We start from the raw sequence: 16,156 nt of genomic DNA, 5'->3' as shown, positions 1-16,156 counted from the left end.
TATATATATATATATATATATATGTGTGTGTGTGTGTGTATATATATATGTGTATGTGTGTGTGTGTGTGTGTGTGTATATGTGTGTGTATGTGTGTGTGTGTGTATTATTTCACATTATTTTACCATGAATGTTGGAGCTCTGCACATGCCATACTGTTCCTGGTAGAGACAGTGCAATTCAGACATTAGTTTTCCTTCTTCCTACCTCCTCTAAGGTTTGTCTAAAGAGCATTTGAATTATATCTATGAACCCAATTCATGTATTTGCTGGTAATATATTCTTTCTGCACAGGTATAATATCTGAATCTAGTGTTCACTGTTGCATCTGGGAATATCTCAAATTACTGTGATTTATAGTTGGGGCAATGCTGTAGCTCACATGCAACACTTCCTGGAGGAATTATTTTACTAACTTGCATTTAATGTGGAAATTGTATGATTTCATTTATTTGCTATTTCAAATAAGGGATAGAAGTGGTCCTCTGGAAAAGAGTTTTTTTTTGGGGGGGGGGGGGAGTGATGTCTTGTTTTTTTGGTTGTATTTTTTTGGTTGTATTCTTTGATTCCTATGCACAGAAAGAAAATAAAATGTTTGCAACCCCAAAGCATAAATACATAAAAAGAAAAAGAAAACCTCTAATTCTATTTTCTCTTGCTTATTAATGGTCATAGAATTAGTATATGAAGGACCCAAGTCTTGAAATACAGATCCTCTCATTACTTCTATATGCCACTTGCTTAAATGCCTAAGAACATGGTCAGTCACGTTCAGTGGCGGGGCATGTGGTGCCCATATACGGTATTTACCTCCCAGCCAGGAAGCTTCGGAATGTGAGGGACTCTGGTTGTTGCTGCCCCCACCTTCCCTTACCTCTGAGCATACTAGCCTGGCTGGTTCTCATCTAAGGAACTCTGACATTTGGCTCAAACCTCCTTTGGCAGTCAGAAGGATAGTCATTGTGCTGCCACAATCAGATTATCAATCTGGAGACAGTTTACTGACCAGACAGGGTTTCACTCAAGTACTTGGTTTTTCTAATGTCTTCCCTGAAAGGTTTTATTCTGTGGAACTTTTTATTCTCCTTTAACCTCTCTGATCTGTTTCCTGATCTCTATAAAATTTATTAAGATGGAAAAAGCTGTTTGGCCTTTGGCACAAGTTAAATATTTACTGATCACATGCTCTAAATATACTCTGCCCTGTTTGATTTTCTGTGCCTTCTCAAGATGCCTAAAAAAAAAAATGTCTTTTCTTTTCTTAGAGAGGTTTTGCTATAGGGTGCGTGCGCTCACCAGAAAAACAGAGAAACAGAGAGAAAGAAAGCAAGAAATCACCTGCCGGGGGGGATGGCCATGCCACAATCCCTTCTCACACATTCTCCTCTCAGGATCTTGGGCACGCACGCACACATGCCCGGCATGAGTTTAAGCCACCAGGTCTGAGACTCGAACCATGGTCGACTACATGGGAGTCCAGCGACATAGCCATTATGCTAACTGCTGGTCCCTAAAAAACACTGTCTTTCAAAACCCAATCTAGAATCATCTTTTCAGAAGCTTTCCATAACCTAAAGGAAGAAGAATTAATCTCTCCTCTGTATCTTATAGACCCCTCCATTAGCGTTGTTTTTATGTGGTATTGTAATTATTCATCCTATTGGCCTAACATATCTAAACTCTTCAAGGATAAGATATACCATATCTTATAAATGTTATTCTCAATACTTATTTATATTTTCTGTCACTTCATAAAAGTTCATTTGACACTCATTTAAAAAAAGAAAAGGTAAACGTTTTTTTTTTTTTTTTTAATTTTTATGGAGAGATTTTGGCTATAGGGCACGTGTGCTTGCCAGACAGACAGAGAGAGACATAGAGACAGAAAGTGAGAAATCACTCCCCAGGGGGGATGGCCACGCTGCAATCCCTTCTCCTCCATTCTCCTCTCGGGATCTTGGGCACGCACGCACACGCGCCCGGCGTGAGTTTTAAGCCACTGGGTCCAGGACTCAAACTGCGGTCGACTATGTGGGAGTCCAGTGACATAGCCATTACGCTAACTGCTGGTCCCAAGTACACTTCTTTTTTAGTAGAATTTTTATCTACAAAGCTACATGACGTAAGAAGTACTTCTGCTTTCTCTAGAACAATTTTTTTTTTAAAAAAAATGAAATTGTTTGAAGCTGATTTGGTTTTTTTTTGAGAGGTTTTTGCTATAGGGCGCGTGTGCTCGCCAGACAGAGAGAGACAGAGAGATAGAAAGCAAGATGAAGCTGATTTTTGAGGTCAATAGGAAATACTCAGAGACGTTTTGGTAAAGTTTGATGTGCTGCAGAGGTAGGCCACCATTGCTGTGGAACATGTTTGTCCCTTCTTACCCGGGAGCCAGTACTGTGAACAGCTACTGGTCCAAAGGCATCAATGCTGATCCCTGACCTTGGGGATATAAATGCAGGAGGAGAAACCGAAGCAGAGCAGATAAGGGTAAAATGTGGTGGAACCTATGAGTGTAGTATTCGGAGAGCCTGCAGGGAACTCAATGTGGGGGCAGGGCTGCATAACTTATCCCAAGGTGTCAGATAAAAATGTATAAGGGGCCCTGTCCATTTAAATGTATAATTTGAAATTCTGCTCATCCATAACCTATCACGTTCTTGTGTAAATTTGGGTCATCAAACTGCTTGCATCTTAATACCAACAATTCACACAATTCCCTTGATTTAACCACCTCTCCTCTACACTTACAAAAAATGAACTGCAAATTTTAGCAGTTGATACCTTATTAGCTACAGTTTCGTTACTAAAAGGAACAAAGATAGCCCCCCAGAAAAGAAAAATTTAGATGAATTTACTCATTCCAGATTGCCTGGACGTTTTTTTAAACATTGCAAAGCTGTCTTTTAAGCAGCACCATAAAGTCTACTACTTAATGGTAGAGTGGTTTTATCAGAGGGCTCAGCGTGATACCTACTCTTATAGTGAACCTAAACATTTTCCTAAATGTGCTTACCACGTCGGGACAAAATTGTCTTAAAGTTTTGGATGACTGATGGGCATCGCCCTTAACTTACCTTGCTGTAGCTTGACTGAATGTGAATAAATAAATCTTAAGGTTTCTATTAATATTTTACATCCCCTACAATATTTTACAATAATTGTTGTGTTTATAAAAGATGATCACTCATGTATCCATAAAAATAATATTAAGAGCTCCCTAGAAACCAGAGATTGGAATTAGAGCTCTCAGAAGAGGTTTTTTTTTTTTTTTTTCTTTTTTCTTTTTGGAGAGGTTTTCGCTATAGGGCACGTGCACTCGCCAGACAGACAGAGAGAGACATAGAGACAGAAAGCGAGAAATCACCCCCCAGGGGGGATGGCCACACCACAATCCCTTCTCCTCCATTCTCCTCTCGGGATCTTGGGTATGCACGCACACGCACCCCGCGTGAGTTTTAAGACACTGGGTCCGGGATGCCAACCGCGGTCGACTACATGGGAGTCCAGCGAAATAGCCATTACGCTAACTGCTGGTTCCCCTCAGAAGAGTTTTTAATCTGTCGTGCTATGAACTGCTCCCCATTCTCAATGCTTCTATCTGCTACTTTTCTATTAAGTCATATCTTTGGCTCAGATTTATTGTCCATATGTAAAAACTAAGATTTGCTTTTATTGTTTATACAATACCACATGATAAATAAATATGTACTTAGTCTTCATTCCTTAAATTAACTTATTCACCATTCTATGCAATTTTCAAAAATGTTTAAAAATAATTTTATTTTACTTGTTTTAGGATCCAGTTTTCACTGCTTTGTTAACCACCCAGACACAAATACAGAAGGAGATTGTAAATAAACACAATGAACTAAGGAAAAGAGTTTCTCCACCTGCCAGCAACATGCTAAAAATGGTATGTGTTACAGATGTGAGGCGAGTGCTGGAAACTAGTCAGGAAGAAGCAGGAAGCTGGCAACTGGCATCTCTTAAGAACTCTGTGGTTGACAAAGTTCTATCTCTATTTTGCTATAGTTTTAAAAATTGCCAGAGGGCATGTGTGCTTCCTAGAGAGAGAGAGAGAGAGGGAGGAAAAAGCTCTTTGTGGTGGGGCAAGGTCACACCACAATCTCCTCTCCATCTTGCCCTCCTGTTGGGGTTTTTGGCACACACACACGTAAACCTTTCATGTTTTTCAAGTCACTGTTTTCAGGATTCAAACCACAGTCAGCCAGGTGGGATCCAGTTTTCTTTAACCATGAAGCTACAAGATCAGCCTTCTGCTTTGCTATTTTTAAATTTGAATTATGTGGGAAGGACTATATTTCTTCTTGTCATTTATGTTTTAAGATTTTTGCCATAGGGTATGTGTGCTTGCCAGATAGACTGTCACAGGGAAAGTGAGAAATCCTCCCTCCCCCACCCCCACCCCCATTGGGGATGGCTACACCACAGTCCCTTCTCCTCCATTCTCCTGGGATTTTGGGCACACACACATGTGAGATGGAATTTTCAAGTCACCAGCTCCAGGACTCAAATCAGGGTCAGCTATGTAGGAGTCCAGTGCCATGATCACTACGCCACCTGCTGGCCCCTCTTATTTTCACTTTTAAAACGGTTACATAACTTATCCCAGTTACATGGTTAATACATTGAGAATGCAGAATTGGAAGTAAAATCTTTATGTGTCCCATTTGAAGTCATTACCTTTTTTTTGTTCACTATCTTTCCTGATCTAAAAATCAATAAATCTCCTTTCCTTCAAGATCTGTATCATTTACTGTAAATAAATGCCTACTTTTTAGGGCACCATGGCTAAAAAGCAGGTATCTCCATTATGAAAGCAATGGGCTACAAACTGAACATTAACTAGGCTGATGGATTACCCTTAAAATGTGATTACGGTACTTCACGTTTATCAGTCATTAGAGTAGCACCGTCACAAACATTCCAGAGGTGTTCGCTGAGTTATGGTAAATACATATTACGGCCTTCGACATCTCACTGATGGAATACATTGCCCTTGGTCTTCTTTATATGGAAACTGGCACTAGTGCAGAAAAAGACAATGTCCGAAAAAATTTTTAAAAAAAGGCATTTTTAAAACATTGTAATTAGTACATCTATGGATGTTTTAAAGTATTCATATTACAAATTGGTCTGCCAAACAGGTTATAAAGCATATGTCTAACTGTGGTTGACTTATTATAAGTATACTTTTTTTCTTGCTTTGTTTAGGAATGGAATAGAGAAGCAGCAACGAATGCCCAGAAGTGGGCAAATAAGTGCACTTTAGAACATAGTACTCCAGAGGACCGACAAACCAGTATGTAAATTAGTAAATAGTTCTCAAATAAATGGATGAATGTAATAATAATGGCCCATTGTGGGAGATTGCATAAGAAGATTGTGTATGAAGAAATGTTGCTTATATTGCTCTTACCTATTTTTTTTGAGAGATGTTTGCTATAGTACACATGCACTCGCCCAAGAGACAGAGGCAGACAGAAAGCGAGCAACCACCCCCAACAGGGATGACCATGCCGCTATCCCGCCTCTTTTATTCTCATGTTGGGATCTTGGATGCATATGCGCACAGGCCAGCATGAGTTTCACGCCACCAGGTCGGGGACTAAGTCACGTTTACGCCACCAGGTCGGGGACAAAGTTGCGATCAGCCACGTGGGAGCCCAACAACTTCAGTACACCACCTGCCGGCCCTCCATTCTGCCATCTTACATAGATAGACACTACTGCATTAAGAACAATTTTGTGCTTATTTTTTGTGTATATTATGCGAATAATTTTTCACAACGAAACTCATTTACTTTGCTCACCCAGCTCGAGTAAAGCAGGTCATGGTACCATCTTTTTTTTTTTTTTCTTTTGTCATTTTAAAGATGAAAAAAACCAGGCTTTGGGAGCAAAGTAACTTACCCAAGAATACAATGTAAAATAGTGTCATACTAAAAAAAATTTAAGTAGGCTTCCTAATATCTAATCTACCGCCTTTTTGGTGCTAAATATCATGTAACCTTTTGATATCTTGAAATTTATTTGCGTATTTATAAAATGTACTTGATGTATGTTGAATTCTTGTTTTAATATAAAAATCTTCACTGTTTTTTCTTTTAGATCTTTTTGCTATAGGGTGTGTGTGCTTGCCAGAGAGACAGAGAGACAGAATGAGAAATCACCCCCTGCTGAGATGGGCACAATGCAGTCCTTTCTTCTCCATTCTCCTGTTAGGATTTTGGGCATGTATGCACATGTGCCCCACATGGGTTTTAAGGTGCTAGGTCCGGGACTCAGACCGTGGTCGTCTACGTGGTAATCCAGTGATGTAACCATTATGCTGTCTTCTGGTCCCAAACTATTTTTACTTTTTAAAGCATATGAAAATTTATTATATTCAAAATTTTTATAAAATAATTGGCATATGTTAAAACATTTTTATATCAGACAGTGAAGTATGTTATATAGACTACAAAATACAACATTAGACTCAAGAAAACAATAAGGCATATTTTATCAAGGATTATATGAAAGCAAAAGTACTTGTATTCATTAACTCAACATAAAATATTTAGTTACAGGGACCAGCAATTAGCGTAATGACTATGTCGCTGGACTCCCATGTAGTCAACCACAGTTCGAGTCCCAGAGCTGGTGGCTTAAACTCATCCTGGGTACATGTGCATGTGTGCCCAAGATCCTGAGAGGAGAATGGAGGAGAAGGGATTGCTGTATGGCCATCCCCCCAGGGGGTGATTTCTCACTTTCTGTCTCTCTGTCTTTCTGGTGAGCACATGCGCCCTATAGCAAAAACCTCTCAAAAAAAAACTCTTTTTAGTTACATTATCCATCATATCATATGTATAGCCAAGCTCAATTTGAAAGCAGTGAGTAATATATGTGTTAAATCAAGTTGTTAGTATTTATATAGTACTGTTGATGTTATAATAATACTGAAAATATAAAAAGAGATGATTGGGTTCAGCAAATAATTGAAGCAAATGGTCCTAAAAATATTTCTACTGTTAGATTTTTAGTATCTTTTCTTCCCTATTAAAGGAGATATCCAATTTTTAAAAAATTATATTTACTTCTTTCATAAGAGACAGAGAAAGAGCGAGAAACAGGTACCCTTCCAAAGGGTCTTTACGCCACGATCCATCTTTGGCCTTCAACCAGGATCACAGGTTATGTGCATGTGTACTTGGCATATGCAGACAAACCTCAGGAAACTTAACTGGGACCTTCTCATGTAGCTTTCGGCATCACAGAGTGTTGTGTTACTGCTGTGTACCTTGGCTGGTCAAATTTCTACCCTTTTTAAGAATAATGGGGACCAGCAGTTGGCATAATGGCTATGTCTCTGGACTCCCATGTAGTCAATCGTGGTTCAAGTCCCAGACCCAGTGGCTTAAACTCACGCCAGACACGTATGCATGTATGCCCAAGATCCTGAGAGGAGAATGGAGGAAAAGGGATCGTGGCATGTCCATCTCCCCTGGGGGTGATTTCTCGCTTTCTTTCTGTCTTTCTGGCAAGCACACGTGCCCTATAGCAAAAACCTCTCAAAAACAGAACAACACAAAACAAAACAAAAAAGAATCATGAAGGCAAAGCCAGCAGGTGGCATAGTGGCTAAGATGCTGCACTCCCACCTGCTGATCACAGTTTAAGTCCTGGATCTGGTAGCTTGAAAATCACCAAGCATGTATGTGTGCATGCCCAAAATCCTGAGAGGAGACTGGAGGTGAGGTCCTTGTGGCATGGTCATCCCCTGGGAGGTGATTTTTCACTCCCCCCCCTCTCTCCAGTGATTGCACACACCCTATGGCAAAAACCAAAAAAAAAAAAAAAAAAAAATGCAGCAGCATGTAGGCATTACCTTCCAAGCCATGAAAATGCAGTATTATGTGAGGATTTGTAAAACACAGGAAGATGATCTACACTGTAGGGTTCTTCTCGCCTAACTCTCTGAGGAGGATTTGGGTTTGTGACATTATGATTTCCTGGTTAATACATTTTGAAAGCTAGCATTCATCCTGATGTCCATAAATTACGACTCTTAAAAACTATAAAGCTTTTTTCTCAGATTTAACACAAAATCATAAACCTTTATTCAAAGTCTTTTATGTAAAAAGTGTCTGATGGGGATGGCAGGAGCAGGAGAGAAGGTGGAAGAGCTGGTCACAGCCTTTAGCAAGCTCACAGTATAAAGCCAAGAACACACAAAGCGTGCACACATGAAGGGTTTCGTGTGTAAATTAATGCATCTTTGACAATCCAGAGTGAGACAAATTCTTAAAGAATGGGATGTTCTCCACCCTCAATGTTTTGCTCGTTGAGGTCGGCCGCAGAGTGTTAGGTAGTTCTGTCTTCTCATCAGCTTTACAACTGATGAGGAATTGAGCCACCCTCCTTCTGAATTAATCAATTGTTGGCAACCATGGGATTGAGGTTTGAAAGGCAGCATCCTTGTGTTTTTGTAGTCAGTTTCTTTTGCCATTGCATATTTTATTACTTTCTCCATAAAAATGACTTGTTTCTTCTTAGGTACAAAATGTGGTGAGAATCTCTATATGTCAAGTGACCCTACTTCCTGGTCAACTGCAATCCAAAGCTGGTATGATGAAGGTCTAGATTTTGTTTACGGCGTAGGATCAAAGAGTCCCACTGCAGTTACTGGACATTATACTCAGGTATAGAGAATGGAGGGAAATATGCCCTCCAGGGATGCTCTAACAGAACAAATGCAGAGCTCAGTTAGGGCACCAGCCTGAGTAGGTACCATGCATTGGGTTGTCAGAAAAGTCTGACATATTTTTGTTTTGCAAAGGGTTACTTATATAAAAGACAAAGATCAATCAATGATACATTGCATGTTTTGTTTTATAACCCTTTGCCATCTTTCAGTGAGCTTCAAAATTCCTCGTTCATAGGCAGACCTGTCTTTATTGGTGAAAAACTGAATAGGGTGCTGATTTACAGCCTCATCTGAATTGCCTATTACACCATACAAGGAGCTTTGAAGAGAGCGAAACAAGTGGAAGTCTGACAGCACAAGGTCAGGCGAGTATGGTGGGTGTGGCGACACATCCCATCCAAGCTCCAGTAAACTACGTGATCAAACTTGCATGTGGCCTCATGTTGTGATGACGGAACACAACTCCTTTATGAGCAGTGAACTCTGGATATATCTGGATGATGGTTTTGTTCAAACTGTCAAATTCCAGGCAGTACACATTCAAATTGATTGTTTGGTTCATTGGTCAGAGCTCAGAAAACACGACACCTCTAAAATTCCACCACACTGAGAGCATAACCTTCCTCTGATGAATTTCTGCTTTCATTGTTGTTTGAAGCAAATCATCACATCGGGACCAAGACTGTTTGCATACCACACTTCTCATCACCAGTTATCAGTCACTTCAAAGAAAGATTGTTTTCCTAAAGAGCTTATTGCAGATGTGTATATGTGCCATCAAATGAACTTGAGTTCAGGAGGAACCTAATTATCAGACTTGCTAATTTATGTGTCCCAGCTTCTTCAAAGGTCATGAACACTTGAATGATGGGTATTAAATGCTTCTACAATTGACACAATCAATGCCTTTATTGTGTCAATATCAACCTTAGGGGGCCTCTCTGAGCAAGGAGTGTCGTTGAAATCAAAATCACCAGCACGGAATTTCATGAACCATCGATGGCACTAAATTCTTGTAGAGCATTGTCAGTGTGAACTTTATGCAAATTTTCACAAGCATGGTCTTCCTTTTACAGAAGTAAAACCACAAAGTACGGCAAAAACATACATTTTGGTCTTCCATCTTCAACTCGTAAAATCTCCAGAACGCAATCAAATCACTCGTTTTTTTTTTTTTTTTTTTTTTTTGTTTTTTTTTTTTTAATGAAGCTAGAACTGTTAGCTGTCCAGTGACACAGCAATAACATAGATGTGAATAACTTCAGTACTTCCAAGAATGAACTAGCTCCACCTGTTGCAAAAATGCATCACGACTTTTCCGACAACCCAATAGTCTGATCGTTTGGCTGGTACTTCATATAGAGCTGTGAATTTTGTCTATGGTCTGCCAAACTCTTGGTAGGAAAGCACATCATGTATTGTTCTTATGGTATAAGTGGATAAAGTGGTGAATATACATAAAATAATATTTTTAAAGTTTGTGACTTTGAGTCAATAATTTATTTTCATAAAGTGTGTGCCTACAAAGTGTGACACTGTTTTTAGTGTTTTTTTTTGCTTTTTAATTTTTAATATTGTCCCTCTTTTCTGAGGTGCTCTCATATATTTTTCCCTTATGAATTTGCAGCTTGTCTGGTACTCATCTTACCGTGTTGGATGTGGAATTGCCTACTGTCCCAATCAAGAGAGTCTAAAATACTACTATGTTTGCCAGTATTGTCCAGCGTAAGTGTGTAGTTTAGCATCTAAATGTTAGTAATTCCATTCATAATTTTAAAATGTTCAATTCTCTTTTAAACAAACCAGGATAAAAAGGCATAGTTTTGTAAAGGAGAGAGGGAACGCGTGTTTTGAGATAATTTTTAAGATTGAGTATTTTCATCTTCTCAGAGACTAATTTCTATTTGCAAGTATGAAACCTGAAGCTTGCCTTCCTGGTCTATTAAATGGCATCTTGCCTCTCAGTTGGCTCTCCCTAGGCTCAGAGCTACTCCATGAGCATGTGTGTGTCCATTTCCCTAGATCTGGTATCATCAATTTTGGTTATTTCCATACTATGGGAGTGTAGAAGCTCAATGATTAAGCAAAGATACTAGTGGGATAGCAAAATGGGGAAGTAATATTGTGAATTTGGCCCTTTCTACTGAAATATTCCTGCTTCCACATATCTAAAAATATTTTTTTTCTTATTATAAAAGGTCGATTCTTGGACTGGACCTGTAGCACAATGTTTAAGCAATGTGTGTAGGGGGCTGGATCTCACAGGGCCAACCTGTGTATAAATCTTGGCCCTGGTGGCTTGAAAAACACACTGGGCCATGTGCACACTCGACGTGAAGGACAAAGTGTGGACAGGGATTGTGGCGTACCATGCCCCATTGGGAGGCATTTTCTCCCTCTCTCTCTCTCTCTCATGCACATGCCCTTTGGCAATTTTTACAAAATGGTTCATACTTTTTGAGTCTCAAAAGCTTTTCAGGAAATCTGTAATGCACTTCAGAATAAAAGAAAAGGTGGCATCTTAAGTCTTTGCTTCTCAGAACTTTTAAAACCACCTTATAAGATATTGGCTTACAGCAGGAAATATATACGTCTTCCTCAAACAATAAAGTTATCCACAAATACAAGGGCTGTATTGAAGTCATATTCACACCATATCTGTTCATTTTAATTTTTTGTATATTTTCTCTTTTTTTATTAATAGTTTGCTATAGGGCTTGTGTGCTTGCCAGAGAGAGAGAGAGAAAGGGGAAAATGAGAAATCACACCCAAGAGGGGATGGCCGTGCTGCAGTCCCTTCCTCATTCTCCTCTGAGGATTTTAGGCATGCATGGACATGTGCCCAGCCTGATTTTCAAGCTGCCAGGTCTGCGACTCAAACTGAGAAGTCGACCATGTGGTATACAGCCACCTTAATCTCCTTGCCACCTGCAGGCCTAGTTTTTAATTTGTTGTAATGTTTTTATTTCTTTACCACTGGAGACAATTGGGCCATATTACCAAGCCTTGTACATAATTCATTTTGAAACTACAGAGAATTCAGACAAGGTAGAGTTCCAGTTGGAGAAGCCTAGCCTCCAGAGTCATTTTCTTGCCCCACCTGGTGGGATTTAATACAGAGAATGGAAAGGCCCCATGAGAGTGCATCCAAACTCACTGCCTCCTCTCAGATGGAGTCATTTGGAGTCCAACATAGAGATGATGATCAGAGTGAATAATCAAGAGAGAAAGCAGGGGAGAGAAAACTTCCAGAAGGTTTTTATACATCTATTTCACCAGTGCTTCTGCACATCCAGCTATGCCCTGTGCAGGGAGACTGAGATGTAGCTGCATTGCCTGGGGTCCTTGCCTCATTTAACACCATTGGGATTTGGACATCCATATATTTTAAAATAAATGAAATGGTCGATAAGATGATGGTCACCACTGAGTTACTGGTTAGTCAATATAAGACTATTGTACCATGAACATTGGTGTTCATACAAACGTTTTTACCAACTCAAATTCCTTTTTTGGTAAACATAAAAATTTCACAGAGCCAGCCTCATGACCTAATGGGTAAGGAAGTCGTATCTCACATGACCGACTGTGGTTTAAATCCTGACCTCAGAAGCTTGAAAAACACGCTCAACACAAGTGCATGTATGCCCAAATCCTGGCAGGATAGAGCAATGGAAAAGAAGAGATTGTGTAAACACCATTCGCGGGGGGTTTTCTCCCTCTCCCCCACCATCACCCTCCTCCTCTGACAAGTGTGCATACCCTTTAGCAATTAAAAAAATAAAATTACATATCACCTCTTCCTTAGGACATACCTCTAAATATACTACCACTAACTACTTAAAAATCACTACCTCTATCTAAAAGAAAAAAATATATATGCTAGAACTTTATTGTCCCTAGCACATATTAGAGAAGTAGGTATGTTTGTTATCTTTCAAATATAAAACAGTATTATAATACTGACTATTCTTTTTCATACTGCTACCCCCTGCCCCAGTATCTTTTCCTTTCTCTCTAAGGTTACCTCAACTAGCATCTTTGAGTGTACCTTAAGCAATTTGACTGAGTCTTTGTGAAAGAGGGTGTTGTCAGATTGAGATATACTCTGAAAACTCTAGGCTCCAGTTATCCCAATCTAGTTGTTCACTCTTGTAGGATGGTCAAGGAGATGGGTCAATGCAAAGCATTTTTTAATTAGGATTGTGATCTGAATTACACATTGAGAAGTATAGTTTTTCAATTTTGTTAACCGAACTAAAAACATGGGATAATGACTAATTGTCTATTTGGTGACCAACACTAGCCTTGGCATATAAACTAGAAAGCAACGTGAACCATTTTGACACTGTGTATTCTAAATTTCAGTGGTAATAATGTGAATAAAAAGAATACTCCTTACCAACAAGGAATACCTTGCTCCAGTTGCCCTGGAAACTGTGACAGTGGACTATGCAGTAAGTAATTGGCTTGCTGACGTAAGAGAAGTGATAGTTCCTTTTCCTATTAGGAATTAAGAAATCTCTTAAAGTAACCAATCTAAATAGTATATTTATGGGAGAGCAAAAAGTACTCAGCAGTATGTTTAAAATAAACATTTTACAGAATTCAGTAACCTATATCTTATTTGTAATGAAAAGAGCACACCATATATAACACAATGGAAATTACCTGCCATTCACTTGTTTTGGAGACTACGCAGAGTCCGTTCATCTTAACAATATATCTTCTGGTGAACAGTTCATTCCTTCCGAGTTAATATCACTATAAAAGCGGTATTTTAAAACAATCAAAATGTATAAATCCAGGGCCAGCAGATGATGTAATGGTTACGTTGCTGGACTCCCACATAGTGGACCGCAGTTCAAGTCCCAAACCCGGCAGCTTAAAACACGCCAGGTATGTGTGCGACCATACCCCACATCCCAAGAAGAAACTGGGGAAGAAAGGATTGTGGCATGGCCATCCCCCCTGGGGGGGGGGTGATTTCTCACTTTTTGTCCCTTTGTCTCTCTAGCAAGCACATGTGCCCTAGAGTAAAAATCTCTCAAAAAGAAAGAAAGAAAATGTATAAATCTCAGTGTGAGACCACAATGTGGCTCAGTCTAGACAAGTATTAGTGTTTCTTTTGTACTAATTAGCATCATAGTGTTTAATAACTGATCACTTGCCTCATAATTTGATAGTTTTGTGCACATTGTTTATGACAAAATCTAATATGCATATACTACTGGTTCACAGAACTCACAAACATACTGTTGCAAAAGGAGAAAATAAAATGTCATGCATCTTGTTTTATTATTTACATGAATAGAAGTAAAAAGAGCTGTTGACTTTCTGTAGTCAGGATACTTTATTAAAATATATTGCCATGGTACCAGCAGATGGTTTAATAGTTAGGTTGCTGGACTCCCACATGGATTACCACAGTTCAAGTCCTGAACTCAGAGGTTTAAAATACACTAGTCACATGTGCATGCATGACCAAAATCCCTAGAGGAGAATGGAGGAAAAGGGATTGTAGCATGGCCATTCCCGTAGGGGTGATTTCTTGTTTTCTGTCTCTCTGTCTCTCTTTCTCTCTCCAGCGAACACACATGCCCTATAGTAAAAGTCTCTCCCCGCCAAAATTAAAGTATGTATATTACCAATCACATATGTATCTATTCTGTGGGGGTAGAGGGATTTATGTACATTCATTTTACCCTGCTTGCTGAGAAAGAAAAGTGGATCAATCCATATTAGAAATATATTACTGGGCCTGGCAGGTGTCATGGTGGCTAAGGTACTGGACTCTCACATGGCTAGTGGAAGTTCTAGTCTCTGACCTGGCCGCTTGCTTTCTCACTGTGCCTCTCTCTCTCTCTATCTCTCTCTCTCTCTCTTTGGTCAAATTACAAAATAATAACAAATAGCATAAAATAATAATAATACAAGAAATACATTACTGAGTTTAAAATACACAAGTAATGGAGGGGCCAGCAGGTGGCATGATGCTTGAGGTGCTGGATGCTGATTGAGTCCCAGACCTGATGGCTTGCTTTCTAACTTTCTTTCTCTCTGGTGAGCATACATGCCCTGTAACAAATTTAAAAAAATAATAATAATGATAAATAACATGAAATAATTATTTTTAAAAAGTAATGGATTGATCAGTAAGCTCAACTAAGGCACCTCATCTACCCTCAAGCAGTAAGCGATGCTAGCACGGTAGCTCTCTCCTATGTCTCCTCCTGCCTTTTGAATGAATAGATTCCTTTGCTGCTATAAAGAAAAATAAATAAAAAACCTTATTTTTTTTTTTCTTTACAGCAAACAGTTGTGAGTATGAAGATTTCCTTAGCAACTGCGGTTCTTTGAAGGCCAGTGCTGGCTGTGACCATGAATTGCTCAAGGAGAAGTGCAAGGCTACTTGCTTGTGTGAAAACAAAATTTACTAAAATGCCTAGTGTGAGTTGTGCAGGACTACCTGAAGAAGGGCTACATCCTTTAACACATTCTAGGGGAAGACTGTAATATATTAGCTACAAATTTGATTCCAAACAGCAATTTAGCTTTTTTCTCCTGGATATTTACAGAAATCTTTGATCAATCAATTTATAAGAGTTGCATAGTCTAATGACAGCTTTAGACTTGGATATAAACTGGGTGCTGTAAGCTTAATGAACTGGATCAAATTGGATTGTGAGAACTGTATAATCAGAGGACTTAAGTCACTAGAACTGTAGGTCAAGATGGAGAAAACATGTTTCCGGAAACAACATGTCAAAACAGAAAAAACTGTGACATCATTGTTACTCTTTACTATGTGGTTGCTTACTTGCATAAAGAATGAATTCAATGGCTGGCATCTACATTGGTCTTAAGGCTTTTCTTGGAAATAAAATTGATCAGCTTTTTAAATAAAGAATATATCAAAGCAACCGCATAATCGTGATTCTTTTGCAATATTCTCATAACATTCTTTATTAACCCTAGGTAGACTCAGTGCAGATAAATAATTATACACAGCAAAATTTCCAGGATAGTTACTTTTAACATTAAATTTTAACAAGGGAATTGAATTAGTTCTATTCTTACTTTTTTCCTTTTTTGACATTTTGATCTCCTTCCTACTGGTTTAATTGAATATAATAAAAAACAAAAACAGGGTCCACCTTGTGGCCTGGTAGTTAAGGTAGCTGGTTCTACTGTCTGGACGCAGTGACTTGAAAAATACACCAAATGTGTGTGTGTGTGTGTGTGTGTGTGTGTGTGTGTGTGTGTGTGTCCAAAATCCCAATAGGATCGAGAAATGGAGAGTAGGGATTGTAGCATGACCATTTCCCACAGGGGTGGGGTGTTTTCTCGCTTTCCAACTTTTTCTCTCTCTGTGTCTTTCTCCTATGAGTGCAAGTTGAAACAGAAGTAAAAACAAAACAAAAAAGAAGGCATAACCCAACA

General features: G+C 39.0%; 1 protein-coding gene across 1 annotated transcript in view; it reads left to right on the top strand.

Annotated features, from left to right (window-relative positions):
• Nucleotides 1–15,634, top strand: part of LOC102487807 (cysteine-rich secretory protein 2) — a 25,284-nt gene extending 9,650 nt beyond the window's left edge. Inside the window, exons 5-10 of the mRNA XM_006149103.2 lie at nucleotides 3,797–3,913; nucleotides 5,236–5,323; nucleotides 8,563–8,708; nucleotides 10,341–10,438; nucleotides 13,082–13,170; nucleotides 15,026–15,634. Coding sequence (XP_006149165.1) covers nucleotides 3,797–3,913; nucleotides 5,236–5,323; nucleotides 8,563–8,708; nucleotides 10,341–10,438; nucleotides 13,082–13,170; nucleotides 15,026–15,153 — 666 coding nt within the window. The 3' untranslated portion in view covers nucleotides 15,154–15,634. The remainder of the gene's footprint in view (nucleotides 1–3,796; nucleotides 3,914–5,235; nucleotides 5,324–8,562; nucleotides 8,709–10,340; nucleotides 10,439–13,081; nucleotides 13,171–15,025) is intronic.
• Nucleotides 15,635–16,156: the final 522 nt, after the last annotated feature.

The sequence above is a fragment of the Tupaia chinensis genome, unplaced genomic scaffold, assembly GCF_000334495.1.
Source record: "Tupaia chinensis unplaced genomic scaffold, TupChi_1.0 Scaffold000252_1, whole genome shotgun sequence".
NCBI classification, from domain to species: domain Eukaryota; kingdom Metazoa; phylum Chordata; class Mammalia; order Scandentia; family Tupaiidae; genus Tupaia; species Tupaia belangeri.
This window is presented reverse-complemented; position numbering and strand designations above follow the sequence as displayed.